Raw genomic sequence first — 17,653 nt, 5'->3', positions numbered from 1 at the left:
TCTTTTTGCAGACATAGAGGTTGATGTGGCTGCCTGAAGTTCTCTGCTGTTACAGTCCTGGGTGGCATTTGAGGGATCTTCAATTCCTGTGTGTCACTGTGATTGTCGGGTGGAGTTGGGTACTTGTTTTGAACACCATTTACAGGTGTAAATGTAAGTAAGGTAATAGCTGTCTGGTCTCAGTAAGTGCCCTTTGACTTTAAAACTTGCTCATTTTCCAAGTTTGTGAGGATATATAAAAGCTTGTTAGTGAGAGGAAAGAGTGGGAGAGAGGTTGAACTGTTGTTAAATAGTGAACTTGTGAAAATGGTATCAAAGACACCTACCAACTAGTGGATTGTCAGGAATCTTGTGCAGTGAAGTCCTCTGGGGCCATGCTGTTTTCAGGCCACTTGCCTGAAAGCTTGGCTGGTTTTCTAAAGATGAGTCACCTGTGTGACTTACCTAGTTTGGGTTTTGGTACCTTGAGGATGAATGTTAAGCCTAACTTGGTTCTGTATTTAGAAATGGAGAAGAAACATGCTAATTGGGATGTATTTCCAGCTTCAGTGTCTGGAACAAGCTCAGAGCAAACATTGCTCTGTAGCAGCACAGTGTCCCCATTTCAGGTAGTGAGTATATCATAACACGCTTGTGAGGTGGGCTGATGCCAGCCTTATGAAGTTTAACCACGCCAAGTGCAAGGTCCTACACCTGGGTCGGAGATATCTCAGGCACAGCTACAGGTTGGGCAGAGAAGAGATTCAGAGCAGCCCTGCGGAGAAGGACTTGGGGGTGCTGGTACATGAGAAAATGAACAAGAGCCGGGTGCAGTGTGTGCTTGCAGCCCAGAAAGCCAACCGTATCCTGGGCTGCATCAAAAGGAGTGTGACCAGCAGGTCGAAGGAGGTGATCCTGCCCCTCTACTCTGCTCTCGTGAGACCTCACCTGGAGTATTGTGTGCAGTTCTGGTGTCCTCAACATAAAAAGGACATGGAACAGTTGGAACAAGTCCAGAGGAGGACCACGAGGATGATCAGAGGACTGGAGCACCTCCCGGATGAAGACAGGCTGAGAAAGTTGGGGCTGTTCAGCCTGGAGAAGAGAAGGCTGCGTGGAGACCTCATAGCAGCCTTCCAGTATCTGAAGGGGGGGTACAGGGATGCTGGGGAGGGACTCTTCATTAGGGACTGTAGTGACAGGACAAGGCAGTTTAGATTGGATATAAGGAAGAAGTTCTTTACTGTGAGGGTGGTGAGGCACTGGAATGGGTTGCCCAGGGAGGTTGTGAATGCTCCATCCCTGGTAGTGTTCAAGGCCAGGTTGGACTAAGCCTTGGGTGACATGGTTTAGTGTGAGGTGTCCCTGCCCATGGCAGGGGGATTGGAACTAGATGATCTTAAGGTCCTTTCCAACCCTAACTATTCTATGATTCTATGATTTGTTGGGTTTGCTTTTTAGCACCGATACATGAATGAGTGGTTAATTGCGTACTTTTAAATGCTGATAACCGTAATTTTAATCTCTTCATGCTTTAGTGATAGGTCCCTGTCACAGTTCTTCAGCAGACTTCAGAAGGTGTTTTGGTTGGGCCTTGCAGAATGGGGCAGCAATCACTGGAGAAGTGCTTTTACCAGATACAGTGAGAGTGATACTGAACAAATACTTTCTGTGAGCATGAATTTCTCATGGAACTCCGGCAAATATGTTTCCCTGTTTACAAGCAGTATTTAATTGTTGTAATAGTCTAGTGGATGTATGTTTTGATTGAGAGCACTCAGGCTCTGCCAAAAAGTTTTGTTACAGAGAGGTAGCAGCTCCCCAAAAGCTCTGGGAAAGCCCCATGAAGCAGAGAGGAATTGCTTTGGTGGAGGGATACATTACAGAGTGTCATTGCAAGATCCAGCCCTCTTATCTCCTTCCTGTGTGCCTTGCTAGGAAAGGAGGAGGAGGATGGAGCTGGACTCGCTCCCACTTTTGTTGCTCTCTGAGTTCATTTATCTGCAGGGGAAAGATCTGTCCAGGTAGTTCCTGCTTCAACCTGCTCCCTGGGCTGGGCTGGCCTTGCCTGCGGGAGCCAGGAAATAAATGCCTCTTCAGGGAACGGATATAATGGAAACATATAAATGGTCCCTCAGATTTAAGCTAGTAAAATAAGCCCTTTTCTCACAGGGCTAATGTATGGCTTCTGGGTTTCTGCCTAGGTGAACCAGTTATGTATGCACAAAGAAGAGGAGAGAGATCAAGTTCGTACATGTTTCTGAAGCTCTGTTTCAGTTTTCTAACACTGAGCTTTACTGATTGCTACAAAACGTAATAATCCAAAGCAGAATACACTAGACTATTTCAGTTGGAAGAGGCTTAAAATGATCATCTAGCCCAACTGCATGACCAGTTCAGGGCTGACCAAAAGTTAAAGCATGTTATTAAGGGTATTGTCGAAATGACTGTTAAACACTAATAGGCTTGGGGCATCGACCACCTCTCTGTTCCACTGTTTGACCAAAATAGTTGTGGCACTGAAATTATGTTTTATTTACAATATATATATTTTTCAGCACTTTATATATTATTCTTTCCAGGCTGTTCTTATATTGCCTAGGACACCGTAAGTGGTGCGTTTTGGTTTGTTTCTTTTTCCTTTTTTTTTTTTTTGCTTGTACTAAAGTCCTCTGCATCAGTCTCTTCCCCAGACCTTCATGTGATAAGTGCTGGGTGTATCATTCTTGGGAGAAGTTTCTGGCCCAAAGCTCTTCAATGAGTTAAACAAAATTGTGGAGGACATGTACAGTCATTACGAGTAAGATTCGCAGCTCTCAATAAAACAGCATATTGTCTGTGTGCAGAGCTGCTTAGCACAGTAAGTCAATGCCCTTGAGTGATCTGCATCTAAATGCAGCTAAAGGTGGGGTCATACATCCAAAAACAGAGTGCAGAGAACTAAATAAACTGGCAGACTTTTTCCTCATTTCCTCTTCCTCCTTCTCCACCCTGAAAGGCTGCATTTTGGTCTGGCTCAGAAGCAGGATGAATCCTTCTGCCTTTTCCAGCTGCAGAGTCTGGAGGAGGGTCACAGCATGCATGACTGTCTCCAAGTATTTTTCTACCTACGAGTTTTCTAGAATGGACTGCAGATGATCTTTGTTTGAAGGAAAAAAAAAATAAATTAAATAGTTAAATAGTTTTGGTAACAAAGTTGGCTCTACACAGAGGAAATGAACAGAGTGCTAATTACAGTGCTGTCTCAGGGCAGCTTGCTTCACAGCTGTCAAAAAGAATAGGAAAGCACCTTTGATGTGTGCATAGACATACACAGACACCTTTTGTGGCAGCAATTAAAGCATCCTCAGAGTTCAGTGGTATTTTTGTTTTCACGTATGTAGTGGATGAGCCTCTGCCAGCAGTGTTTGGAGGGAAGTACAAGTGATAGTAACAGTGGGAAAGACTGATCTGCCAAACAAATGTATTTTGGCAGCAAATGGATTGTGAGTGCAGCTATCCCCATCAGAGTCACATCTGTTTGTGATACTGTCTAGCTGCTTTACAGGATCTTTGTTTTAATTAGTTTGTATGTATATGTAAGGATGTAGGTTATATGTATGGTACGTATGCAGCTTATCTAATAATTATATTAACTGTACAATAACTTTATAGAAATCTAAAAAAAGATTTTGCAAATGTAGGGAAGGGTTGATCAAACATAGTATGAGGTTCTTCTTTCTGTCTTACGACTGCATTTCTTCAGCAGCATATGGATCCTGAATGCTTTTGTTGGAGGTATCACTTTACTTTCAGACCTGGCATTAAATAGATGTAATTCAGCACCAAAGGAAAACAGTTCTGAAGGAAAAGACACTTAAGTACAGGCTAAGCTAGGCTCTGTCACATGTAGATCTGAAGCCAGGGTGAAGGCTGTAGCTCAAAGGAGAGGGTGAAGGGAGACAGAAGAACTGATGTGCGGTAGAAGTTGTCCTGTGAGAAGGCAGGCAGCAGGGTGGCTGGCTTGGGACACGGCTGTACAGGACAAGTGTTGTGCAAAGTATTGGAGGGATGGGAAGGGATGAGTTAAGGGGTGAACTCCAGCGGCAGTAGGATGCAATTGTGAAAGATTTTCAGGAGGTGAGAAAGGAAGATGACATAACTGCACCAGGGGTGCAGTTGAGGAGGAGTAGGTGAGAAGAAAAAAGATCCTTTGAAACCAGAGCAGAAGGCATTTGTGGTGGCCTGAACAGCAAACTGATGCATGTTTAAGTAGTGGCAGCAAGGATGAAGTTGATGGAACTGAGCAACATGAAATGCGAACGTCTGAAGAGAGGATGGAGATGATGACAGGAGCTTGTCCTTTGAGAAGTAACTGTTTCTGATGCCAGGTGTGGTAACCACGCAGCATCAAAAAAGGTGTAGCGTAGTCCCCTGTGTGAAAGTTACTTTCTCTGTTATCTTTGAATCCTCTCTAGTAATACAGGGTTTCACCCTCTTTTTGGATCACATGGGATTCTCAAAATGAATCACTTAATTGCTTGGCCACATACAAGGTAGCTGCTGATTTGCCTTCCTTCTGTAAAATCTTTGGTTAAGTTAGCAGCAATTTCTTCTTCTGGAGGGTTGAAAGGAGTGGATTATGAAAAACTTTTATTCTAGGCACATGAGCTTTCCACTCTTTTTTCCTTAATCCATTATAAGACAAGGAGTTACGAAATTCTCCCTCATGCCTGTACATTATGCAGTCCAACCAGTTCAAGATGTTCCTCTGTCCTCACTGATTCTAAGTTAACATTTTAAGAAAAGGAGCAGTATACAATTTGAGCTTGATTTCCCTCACCTCCCCCCCTAGAGTTAGGCTTAAGAAATCAGAAATACTACTACAAAATTTCTCCCTTGTTTCACATAGTGCAAAGAAAACGCAAAAGCTGTTGGGCTGTATAGTCCTTCAGCTTCGGGGTCCAGAGGGTATGGAGGTGGTTTGGGAGCTGTGGCCACAAGTGCCTGTGTGGGAGAAATCCTGCTGGACTCCTGTGTTCCATGCTGCTGTTAGGCACGCACCAGAGCAGACTCTGCAATGTCGTCAGGGTCTTACCCTGTTCTTACTTCCCCCAAATAGCCATCCAGACAGAAAGGGCTATTCACAGCTAACATAGAAGGATTAAAAAACTTAAATATTCTGGACAGAACAGTGCAAAACCCAAAGAGAAATAGGAGAAAACACTTGGCAGTTATAACAAAACTTTAGGCTACTTAGAAAAGGTGCATTATCAGTTTCTGGGGATGTCAGGCATGTTTGCTTTTGATACTGGACTCCTAATATTGTTTACATCTATCCTTAAAGAAACAATCCTATCTAAGGAAGATTTTGTGCCTGAAACTAGCCTTTGCCTCTTTACACATACTTAAAAAGACTTGCCTGTATTTAAGAGGAAAACAAATGCAGGGTTCACATTGTTACAAGTGACCAGAAAGATGTCCTTGGGGAAGGAAGGTGAAGATGTAATGCCGGGGGGGAGCAAGACTCTCACTGCAGTAAAATGTATGTTTGCTGTATAATAAACAGGGAAGGAGCTGCTGGGTGCTTGACAGGACTGTCAGGGGTATAACTGCAGTTTTCAAACCACTGAAATTTCTACGCTGCTGAACTGTGCTTTGGTTTTTACCAGACTTGTTTATGGAGCTGGTGGAGCCAGTGCTGTACTAACTGTTTGGAATAGAGGCAAGGCAGGCGTCGTTTGGAGGTGTGAATGTCTGAGGTATTACTCTTCTGTAGTGTGTTTTCCAGAAAACACCATTTCTGCCAGATGTTGGAGCAGTTCTGTCTTAGAACAACCGTGGCAGCTGTTGAGGCACAGTGGAGCACACTGTCCTCCAAGAAAATGCAACTTCCATCTAAATTTCCTCCCTCAGACATGTCAGACATTTGTTATTGTTTGCTGCTTCTCAGATTGCTTTCCTGTTCCTTTGTGAAGCTATTGTATGACAGATTTTTCTTGGCTGGTTGCTTTCTATTTACTATAAAGAAACCCACAGGCAGATATCTGGGAATTAGTATTCTTTGAAACCAGCATAGTCAGTTGTAGAATTATCAGTGCTTATGTTTTGTAAAATTGATTCTAAGATAACTTCAAGCACTTCTGATTTTTTTTTTTTTTTTTAAACCACAGTGTGGTTTTTGAATAACAAAATACTTGGGTTCACTGACTCACTTTTTCCAATGCATTTCAAATGAAAAGTTATATTTGGATCAGGATGAAAGGAATTAGTTGAAAGGCATTATTTAAAAGGCATTTTTTAAAATCATCTTTGCTTGTCAGCATAAAACTAGTGTTATTTTCTAAGTGGAAGTAGAAAACTGCAGATTTGTGGTTTGGATCACAGCCTCTGTATAGTATTGTTGAAAAGGTTGTAATAAATTTGCGTCTGAAATACATTGGAGATGAGAAATTCACTGCATGCTTCTGAAAGCCCTTTCATTTTCCAGGGACAGGTGACTATACATGCAAAATTTGACAAAGATATTTACCTCCCAAAGGATGCTGAGTTTTACTTTGTTTACGATGGATCCCTGAAGAGACATGTAATGTTTGCAGAGCGAGTTAGTGACAGTGCTCTTCGGTCTATTGTTCCAGGTGAGTGTTAACTACTGTTCACATTTTTGCTCTCTTTGCTGTGCCCTACATCCATGTCAAAGCTGGGCACAACTGGATGATTTGGTACAACTCTGGTTTATGGCTCTGTAATGGAGGAAATGCAGGAATTGAATGATGGTCTTTAAGGATCCAGGCTGAGTTTGGCTGACTATAGGTGTTCCTGCCTTTCATAGAAATGAACCATGATACCAGTGCAGTATCAGGTGTAGACAGTGTTACTGGGCTTGCACAGTTGGGTATGCATTAAAGTGCAGTCTTAAAGGATAGCATAATTTTCAATGTGAATGAATTCTGTTCCACAACTGTTCGCCTCCAGGCATCCTAATGCCTCAAAAACAATGTTTTTGTCTGAGCCTTCCCTTGGTGCAGCAACCAGCCCAGCTTCCAAGGCCCTCGTGGTGGAGGCATGAGGTGCTTGGAGCTCTGCTGGAGCTATACTCAGTACAGAGGTGTCAGTGAAACTGTTCCAGTGGTGCCTTGCTGCAAACAGGGGGATTTATTTTGCCTCTCAGCTGGCTCTCTGCCTTGGCGTTTTCCCCCTTATGGATGTAACCCCGGTTGTCGTCTTTATTGTGTGCTTTGTGACCTTTCCATTTGTGAGTAGGTGGCTATAGACATGGTGTACCTGTGCAATAGGATCTGCTTGTTATTTTTTTCTTGTTTTCTAAATGGGATTTAGAGTCTGAAAATAACTACTGAGTATAAAAAGGGAGTTTGCTGCTGTTACATAGTGGCTCCTTTGATCCTGTGAATGATAAATGATTGTCGGATTACAACTGGAGAAAATGCAATGCTAGGCTTATTCCAGGACAGCAAAGTTTTGTGGGTTTTTTATTTATTTTTTTTTTAAGAGGCCTGAAAAGACACTGTTAAATGATTGCTTCTGAGCTATGAATAAAAACAGGAGGCTGCAAGTAACACTTAATCCTCTGCCTGTACCCAGCAGACGCCATTAACAGATGAAAATCAAGTGTGAGGTTAAAATATAGTCCTGCTGATCTTAGTGTTGTTTCATAGTGGCCAAATTAAACATAAGGGAATGTAGAGCACTTTAAAAACAACTGCAGATGTGGTAAGTACATGCTTCCTTCTGCAGTTGCTAGATTGCATATATACTTGTAGTTGTTCAGGGATATTTTTGGGAATTTAGATTTGCACCCATAGTATGTCATGATTAGCAATCCTGTGAGAGTTACAGCTTGCATTTCTTAGATATATGATAACCACCCTCACTTAGATCGAAAAGTAGGAGGAGGAAAGCACAAGGTGCTTAAGAGGTTTGAGAGACAAACTACCTTGGACTTTGAGGGTCCCAACTATAAGTTTGAGAGTTGATACAGCACTTAGTCAAGTCTGCTGGAAGCATGAATCATGCATTAGTTAAAAGCTTCTAGGTTTTGGCCTACATGGAGACACCAAGTAGGTACGAAATGGGTGTTAAATAGATACATTATTCAGAGTTTGTGCTGCAGGCCATTGTGCCACTCTTGTAATGAGTATCTCATTTTTCGTAGTTCTTATCCAAGAACCTTCAAGTTTTTGATTTGTGGGATTTCATATTGATACAGTTATCTCTTCTTTCCATTGTTGTTAAAGAGCCTTCACCTAGAAAGACTGTTCTTGATTTAAGTATGTCAGTATAACTGGGAGGACTGGCAATTCACAGTCTAGTCAAGTCCAAGTTCATCACCAGAAATGGTTGGTGGATGCCCTACAACAAATAGATGTGATTAGAGGAAAGAATGAAATAATGCTGAATAAATAGTCACAGCTCTTAGAGGCAGGGGGGAATGAGGAAAAACTAATGTATTTTCTGAACATAGGAATTGTTAGTGAATAATCTGCATTATAATTACAGGTCATGGATGCCAAGAAGCAGTTGCTGTCTCTGTGTTAATGTACACAAGGGGATACTCACCTGTGGTCCTTGGCAGCTGTCCCGTCAATTACAGGGAGAATCTGTCTTGCAAATTGTCTCACTTTCTGGTTGATCATGCAGAATGTGTTACTAGTCATGAGCTGTTGCTGGATAAATTTGGGCTAAGGACAAAAGATCTGCAGTCCCTTGATAACGATTTGATGATGGCTGTTGCTTATGAAGAGTTGCCATCGACTTGGAACATCCTTGGAAGCTGCTCAGAAGGTGGTAAAGTTTGATTTTCAGTTGGAAAACTTTTAACAGTGGTTTTGCTCACAGTTCAGAGCAGGGTGTCTCATCATTTTATCCCAGGTTCTCAACTCTAGTATTTTATTTTGTGGTTAAGATGAAAAATTGCTCAAATCTGAGAGGGGCAGTGAGCAATTTGGTTTGTGCCCAGAGGTTTAAAAAGGATAATAATGGTTATTGTAACTTAGTCTCTCCAGAAGCTTTTTGTGCCTTGACTCAGTGTAAATGCAGTTCTTTTATTTATAAATAGACCCTGCCTTTTCAAGAATAAAGAGCTGTTTTAAAAAAGCAAGGATTGTAGAGGTGAGATATTGCCACCATGTTTCCAACCAAGTGAGATATTTTAATTACACAAGACAAAAAGGAGATGGTCATAAAACAGAAGAATGTGTTACTGTAGGCAGTGATGTACAGAGTTAATACAGTTTTTAGCACAGTTCTGTCAGTCTGTTTATGCTTTAAGACTATAACCATTCTTTGGGGAGAGTATCATTAAGCAAGCTTCGTGGCTTTTATTTTATTGTAGAGGAAGTGGGATAGAAATATACATGAAACTTTACATTAGGCCATGCTGTTGAAAATTCTGTAACAAGATCAAGTGAAATTTTCCTGGTTTCAGGTTTGACTGCAAACAGAAAACTGTAGTTAAGTTTTGCTGAATAGTATAATTTTTTTTGCAGACCCACCTGATTTATAGCTGAGGTTGGAAACTCTTAAACTTGATGGCTTTGTATGTTTTTCATTGAAAATTTGGTACTTTTGGCTGTTTTTCTTTTAGCACTTTAAATTGCTAAAAGCTGGAGGACAGGCAGTTTCCATGTGAGCCAAACTGAAAGAGAGATTCATGCAAGCTTCTGGGAAGTAAAAGCACAGCACTTAGCCCGTTTCTTTGGGTGAGGGCTTTTTTCCCTTCTTAAATCTTTCTAATTCTTAATGACAGCTTGAAATCTGCTACTGCCTTCTTCAGGAGAAGGATGGGTTTTGTCTGTCTGTTGTAAACAGCTCTTTCAAGAGATGTAAAAACAAATACCATGTCTCATTCAAATATTGGCTAGACAGGAGAGAAAAAAAGAAAAGGCTGTTACTTGTTTCATTTTGATGTGTAGTAAATATTTGTTCATGTTATTCAGCTGCTGGAATGGCTGTTGGATCTTAGCAATGAAGACCTTGATTCAAAGTCTGAAGAAATCAACTATAATTTTGTTCACAGACTTGGCTTCATCAAAACCAGTTGAAGCCCAATGCAGAAGCATCGGCAGGATAACAATGGTACTGAGAGATGATTGGGCAAATCATCTAGCTGGGTACCTACTTGCTTGAAACATGGGGGAGTTTATGCTGGGTGTATTGTGGGCTCAGAGATTTGGAGATCAGCTCAGCTGGTACCAGACTGCTATGCAAACAGGAAAATTCTTAAGTTTTAGTCATGCTAATTGTTAATTTTCATATGTGCTGCAACATTTGTGTGGAAAAGAGTATGTTGCCCTCATGATACTTTTATAGGACTGGTATTTTTTATGTTTCTATGTCTTTTCCAGTCTTTGTTCACTTTTCAGATTTAAATATTATACATAAACAAAATTTGAATACAGCGAAAAAGCAGGGGTGTGTGCTGCAGTTACTGTACAAAGTCTCTGTGAAGGTTTGAAATGTTATACAAGCATGCCTCATTAGAGACTGCCTCATGGGCACTGTTGCACTGAAGAGGTGACATCTCCCTTTGTGCCCCAGTTATTGCTCTTAAATGAAGCTGTGCTCTTTCCTTGTTTCTGAATAAAACAAAACCGGGGGGGCTCGTAGCCACAGCAAGGAGCTCTCAGTGCAGTGCAGTCCTGCCTCAGCAGTGCTTACTGGCCACCCTTGTTGAGTGTGGAGCTGCTGAAAACTTTCTGTACAACTTGGCCTTCAGCCTAAAGGAAGTCAGGCATTTCCTTTGTCTCTCTGGGGTCCAGCTTGGGCTGGGCCTGACATATATTTTGGTACCCTCTAAGCAGTTTGTGTAATTTTTTTGGCTCCTGTATCCTTCTCTCTCCTTTCTGAAAATATAGTTTTGATTCTTCTTTCATACAGCTTTATTTATTTGATTCTTCTTTCTACAGCCATATTCTTTCACCTGATTTTGAGAAGCACTGACTCTTGTTGCTTCCTCATGCTGTCCCCATCACTGTGTTTTTGTCCCCAAAGCCAAGAAGCCAAGCATAGTTGAGGGAGCCCTGTGCATGCAGGTGAGGGAGAGGGAAGGACAAGTGGGGGGATCAGGGCAGGAGGGCTTCAGATCTCAGCACAGTTGAGGAGTTGATTAATCATCTTCTACCATGAGGTGATCAGGAGTTGTCCCAGCACTCCATTTCTTCCCCATGTTCCGAAAGATCAAAATGGGTGGGAAAGAGAGACTTTATAAGGATTTAGAAAGAGGGTGAGACTTTCTTTCCCTGGCTGCTGTACCTGCAACTCTTTGCCCCAAAGGTCTGATGGTGTCATGATGTGTGGCTTTTTTGTATTGGTGTTGTGAAAGATGTGGGTGCTATCATCCTTCACTAGTTAGGACCTCATATTTGTGAGATTCTGTCAGTTTTCAGAGCTCCTGGGCTATTTGTACTGGAAAAAATGTGCTTGTGTGTGACACATGGCTGGAGAAAATTATTGCACCATCTGGTGTTTTGGACCTCATTCATTTTTATGAGGATTTAGAGACGTATGGGTTGATGGAAAGATAGAAGAATAATTCTTTCATAGGAGTTTTCATATTCAGAAGTGTTTGTGTTTCCTTTATAAAGTATAAAAAGGATTGGATAAAGAGAGCCTGGATTGTCTAGGGAGCCTTGCAAATAATTCAGGAATTTAGTGCAGTTGCACAGGTCAGGACTTGTTAGCCACATTGTTTAAAAGCTCAACAAAAGAAACAGGAAAGCATGAACCTTTCAGTAATCTTCACTTGTAGTGAAGGGCCTGTGTGACAACCATGTCAGACGCTGCTTACTTACACAAACTGGTTGGATTTTGAGATCACCTGGCCCACAGGCAGTTTGCAGCTAGAGGAAGCTGGGGACCTAACCGAGGTGCTATGCTCACACATTTATTTGCTGGTGGGTTTGAAGAAAGGGGAAGGAGGGTTAGTGAGGAGGGAGAGGGAGAAGCTAATTTTCTTTTTGATTGCACCTTATAAAGGATATTTTCCTTTTGAAAATTGTATTATCTGATTTATGTATTAAATTGTATCCGATCAGTATTGAATAATAAGCAAATAACTTGTTAGAGCTGCTTTAAAAAAAGAATCATTTTCTGCCAACATTTTTTTGGGTTACTAAGAAAAAGAAGAAAGATGGAGTGGTTTAATGTGGAAAAGAAAAATGCTTCCAAGTAACCTTTCCTCCCATAGTACCATCAAGTTAGGGCAGTGTTTTAGGAGTGTCAGCCCCCAAGGACCATCAGAGATAGGTTTTGCATCTGCCCTGCAACTTTTTTGTCCTTGACACACTTATTACTTTCCTTGGCTGTCAGAGAGGAAGCAGGAGCTCCAGAGCCGTCTGCCTTGCGCACAGGAGGCTGAGGGCATTTCTGTTTCTGGTTGTTTTAGGGGCATTGCTGGGAGTGTGAGTGCAGGTTGTCTGGGTGATTTAACTATGCTGGTAATCAAACAAGAAGGTTGGCTGCTGGCTTTGCCACTATTTAGTTATTTTCAAGAGAAAGAGTGCTCTTTTAGGTTTAAAGCTATCAGTAGAAGCAATAAAATTATGACCTGAATTAGGAAAATTAGGTGTGGATTATAGGGAAGTATCCATACTTGTTTAATTCCCTTTCATGAAGAAGGAGAATTTCCACTTTATTTCATAAATGCTTCATAATTCTTTACTAGGGTTAGGTCTTGTGGCATGAACTGAAGTACCCAACCTTGCTGCTTTATAGTCTGCCTTTAGGGAGCACTCTTAACATTTTCTGTGTCGAATTTTGACTTTGCTGCCCTCTCCCTGCCCTTTTCTTTGTAAATCCTGGTACTATTTCCACTTGGTGTTAAACACATTCCTGCTAAGCTGCACCAGTTCAAGCCTGGCTGATGCAGGTTGTATTTTTGATCTAAATTGAATACTATCTCTATCTTTTCCTCAGTAGGAATTTTCGGTTTCTTTTTCCTACAGAAGGAAAGGGAGATGATGGCAAAGTCTGTGTTCCCTTTCATGGAATTAGGAAAACACTAAGAACAGCAGATAAGTATTTCTAGTTATGGTAAGATTTGTGAGGAGAGGTAGTATTTTTTTGGTCAGGCAGTTCAGGAGGTTAGAGAAACAGACAAATCTTTGGCCCTGTAGGAGTTTGCTGCTTTGGAAACTGCATGGGACAGAGGAAAAACAGTAAAGTCAAGTGAAACTCCACCTGACAGTGTAGGTGGTAGCACCATCCACAGCCTTTACTGAATGGGGCTAGTGGATGGGAGGCTTCTGAAGCCTTCCTGATGCTAAAACTGCTGCAAGACTCCTTACAGTCCACCCCTGAGATGGGGTTTAACCTTCCCCCCTTTCCGACTCTTCTCAAGCAGCCTTGATGCCAGCCTGTGGGTGTTGATGAAGGTCTGATGAATAGGGGAACTAATTAAAGAAAAAGGGGATGTGCCAGATATGAAGTAAATGGAAAGGGGAGATATCATCACAGCCGTACCCTCTGATGGGTTATGTACCTGACTTTGTGCATCACAGTCACTGTCTATTCACAAAACCACTTGTGTGTGTTTTTGCAGCAGTGAGGTGCACTGAAGACAGCTTTATAAACAATCTCATAACTAATGGAAAAATGAAAAAATGAATAGCAGTGTGTGAAAACATGAAGCCAGGAAAAACTGGAATTTCTCAGCCAGTTTTGATGTCTCCCTTGCTTTTCCAGTCACAAGTTTTGTGGTTTTTAGTCTTCTTCCAGGAAATGAATGAGATTCATAGCCCAGAAAGGGCTTAGTCATTTCTGTCAGAGAGAAATATTTGTTTATTGTTTTGGACACAGGAAAGGATTCAGGTGCAAGGAAGAACAAAAGGATTTATTTAATGTTTAAAACAGACTGTGTTTGGCTTAGCTCTGTGTAAGTCAAACGGAGTGTTCAGGCTGGAAAATCAGGATGCGATGCTAAACAATGTCCTGATAGTGCGTATCTTTTACAGCACCACTTGCCTTGCAGTAGCTGACCCTGTATGAATCAGACGTCTTTCAGATCTTAGGAACTGTCGGTTTTTTGTCTTGATGGAAATGGTGTTTTATACCATCTAAATATGAATATGTTGAAGAAGCCTTATGTTTTCCTTTTCCCATATCTTCTTCCTGTTTGCCGCTGAATGCAGTTGAATTAACGATGTTTTTTCGCATTTTTTAAATTCTTGATGGTTTTCTTTTTGTCTCTTTTTTTTTTCCTTGTTTTCCAACCCATTGTGCCACATTTGAAATCTACCTTGGGGGATGGGGGAAGGAAAGTGAAAAGTGTGGGAAAATGACATTTGTTCTGTCAAGGTGAAAAGCTCTTAAGAGGAGGTTGGTGGGCTGAATATTGTTCTTAAAAGTGCTCAAGATGAGTTTTTTCAGAATGTTAGCTTTCTTTTTACTGCAAATATTTTGTTTTTAGGGTGTCTATTTAAATAGCAGTCGTTATGTTTTGGTTTTTTTTTTTTTTTTTTTATGTTGCACAATTTGGATGGAAGGGGTCCCTAGCAGTGGCTTGGTCCTACCCTCTGCTAGCTTTGAAGTTGGATCAATTTTGAGCACCTGCAAGGATAGACAGTTTGTAACCTATCATCTGAGTGACGTGTCCCAGTGTTCAGCCAGACTTGCAGTGAAAAATACTTTTCTTCTATTGAAAGAGCATATTTACTTTTACATTTATCGTTTCAACTTTACAATTTGTATTTCAGATTTTAGTATCATGAAGTTATTAGTATTTGCTTTATGTCATCAGCTTCTGCTCAATCCTGGGCAAGCCAGGTGGGAGTAGTAAAAGGATAGTAGTGCAGCAAACACAGTCTGTAGAGGTGAAGGATGGGGAGGAATGTGAGTTGCTGTTTCTAACGAAGTACATCAGGGGTGAAAACAGCTGGTCGAGCTTCCTAGTAGTTCTGCTACCACGTGCATTCAAGCTAGCCATGAACAAATTTAGCTTAAGCTTACATGGAGGTTGTTAGGTCAGGCAGGTAGAACTTTGTTACTAGAATATTCAGGGTGAGAGAATAGAAATTACTGTTGTAGATGGTGTTGAAGACCACAAAGATTAATTACTGTTTATTAGTTATTTCTAGAACTAGGTTCTTTTGGAACAGACTTGCTCATACTGCATTGTTTTTAAGATTTAGCCACCAGAAGAGTAACTTTATTTGCTGCAGTGTCCGAGCAGAGAGAAAGCTATGCTTCTTGCTAAGGGCCCCCTTTTTGCTGAGTGGAAAAGTCCTGATCTTGCCTGCCCCAGGGCAAGTTTATCTGGCTTTTTTTACAGTGTTACAATATACATTGAAACCCAGTGGCCCCAGGCCAAAGTTTTAATCAGAGGATGGAGTTCAGATGAAAGTTTGTCTTTTTGTTTCTGCGTTTTTAATCTGAGGGTTGGGGTGTGGTTAGTATGTAATCAGATACTTAGTGTGCTTAATACTGGTTGATATATTTGCATGTGTTTTAATTAGATGGATTTACATGCTGGCTGCTTATTAACACTGTATATAATAAAATTGGTGTAGTTGGAAGCATCTCAAGAAAGTACTTGGATGTCTAAAGAAGGACTTCAAGCAGAATTTAAGTACTCCAGACTAAGGAGCAATTTTGAAAGCTCATTTTTTCATGAGCATTTTAACCTGGAAATGGATAGTGTTTGCTCAAGGCCTATGTTTTGGACATGCTCATTTCCTGGACATCTAGACTTGAACTTCCGGGTGTACACATAAATATGCCAGACAAGTGCTGGTGCCTGATGTCTGGTGATGCTCTGCCAGGGTCAACATGGTGGCATAGCCTTGAGTTTCCTAGAGTCCTTGTTGGGGAGACTTTCTTAAGCATAGAAATAGCACTGGGACTAGTGCAAAGCACATATGATGCTATCAGTCTCTGGGGAAGAAAAATAGAAACACAGAAAGGGAAGACATTGGCACACATGTTTGTACTGTATCTGGTTAGGGCATTCTCCAAGCAAGTGAGGCAGAGGCTCCCAGCATTTTTATTATCCTGCTTCCATATTCCTTATGTGCTGACTTTACCCAGCCACTCACTCACTGTGTGGGTTCTGTTCTTGTGAAACTGCATCTGGTGTACTGCATCCAGCTCTAGGATTCCCAGCACAAGAAAGGCATGGACGTTTTGCAGCAGGTCCAGGGGAGGGTCACAGAAATTATCAGTGGGCTGTGACATTTCTCCTATGAGACTGAAGAAGGGAAGGCACTGGGGAGACCTCATTGAAGCCTTTGAATATGTAAAGGAGGCTTATAAGAAACATGGAGACAGATGCTTACCAGGGCCTGTAGCAACAGAACAAGGGGCAACAGTTTTAAACTGGAAGAGGCTATATTTAGATTGACTACAAGGAAGGAATTTTTTATGATGAGGGTGGTGGGACACTGAAACAGGTTGCCCAGAGAAATTGTGGGTGTCTCATTGCTGAAAGTGTTCAAAGTCACGTTGATGGAGCTTTGGGCAAGCTGATCTAGTGAAAGATGTCACTGCCCATTGCAGGGGGGGTTGGACTAGATGATCTTTAAACGTCCCTTCTGACCCAGGTAATGCTATGGTTCTATGTTGCTGTTTAGCAAAGCAGTTCTACAAATGCTTGAGTTGGATTCAGTGGACATGAAGGTTGTATGTGCTTGAAGACTTTGAAACGCATATGCCATTTCACTTGATAGATATGTAAACACTGTAATTCATACTAATGTTGGTAACTAAAATGCAGCAATGCTCACTGCCTTTGAAGACCAAAACTAGAAATATTTTGCAGACCTTTGAGGGAAAAAAAACATAGTTCATTACTTTTCTGTATGGCCTAGGAACCCGCAGCAGATCCTGTGTCCAACTGGACGCATTTTGGCCTAGAATCTGAAATGGGGAGACAAAGAAAAAAATCTGTTGCCCAAAACCTGTGAGGATTAAGTATTGCATGGACATGCTAATGCACTAGATCACATTTTGGCTAGCCACAAGTAAGAGGAAAGTCTGACGATGACTTTATTTTATAAAGTAATGATGTTGCATTTTACAAGTGTGTTCTAGAAATACTTAGGTACATACTGTAAATATGTTTAGTGATATTCTGGTATAAAGAATTCCCCCTGCATCTTGTTAATGTGTCTGCTTCTGTTAGAACTGCAGTGAAACAGGTTTCAGATGCTACATGCAGGTTTGCTGGCTGTTACAGTGTTGGAGTCTTGTGTTCTGAAGCTCCCTTTTACTCTGATCTGGAATTTATTTCATTTACTGAAGGAAGCTTTACCTGTTTTTTCCTGGATTTGATGCTGTTGAAAGTTTTAATTCCACTTGAAGTGGAAAGGTAGAAGTCTGGATGGGTTGCCACCGAATAGTCGGGGCAAAAACTCATCACCAGTGGAGATTATGCAGTAATTTTTCCCTGTGAAGTGGTAGAGCAAGTTCTTAGGTTCCTTGCCATTCTGGCTTTATGAGATAGGAGAGCTAGCTTTTTTTAGTAGTACAACATTTCAAGTCCAGTGTTTTCAAAGGAGAATAATGATTCCCCCCCCCCTAAAGACAGCATTCCAAAAGGTCCACCTCTGGGAAAGTCAACTCTCCTGTTAATAAGATGTCCAGAGAGAACATACTCAACTGAGGTGACAAGCAACCTTTTGCTATGTAAAAGGAAGCTGTGAAAGGAAAGGAAAGATGTGGGTCTTATGCCTGTTTTGGATGG

At 41.4% G+C, this 17,653-nt stretch overlaps 1 protein-coding gene across 10 annotated transcripts in view; it reads left to right on the top strand.

Moving 5' to 3' along the window:
- Positions 1-17,653, top strand: part of ARHGEF28 (Rho guanine nucleotide exchange factor 28) — a 117,992-nt gene that overhangs the window by 13,668 nt on the left and 86,671 nt on the right. For 8 of the 10 annotated variants that reach the window (XM_062612454.1, XM_062612458.1, XM_062612453.1 and 5 more), the window contains exons 2-3: positions 6,449-6,596; positions 8,476-8,763. In XM_062612454.1, coding sequence (XP_062468438.1) covers positions 6,449-6,596; positions 8,476-8,763 — 436 coding nt within the window. The remainder of the gene's footprint in view (positions 1-6,448; positions 6,597-8,475; positions 8,764-17,653) is intronic. The other 2 variants (XM_062612455.1, XM_062612450.1) reach the window with 1 other exon arrangement.

This window comes from Pezoporus occidentalis, unplaced genomic scaffold (genome assembly GCF_034315485.1).
Source record: "Pezoporus occidentalis ecotype Australia unplaced genomic scaffold, CSIRO_AGI_Poc_V1 ctg16, whole genome shotgun sequence".
Classification (NCBI taxonomy): Eukaryota; Metazoa; Chordata; class Aves; order Psittaciformes; family Psittacidae; genus Pezoporus; species Pezoporus occidentalis.
Note: the sequence above shows the minus strand (reverse complement) of the source record. Positions and strands in the feature narration are given on the sequence as shown.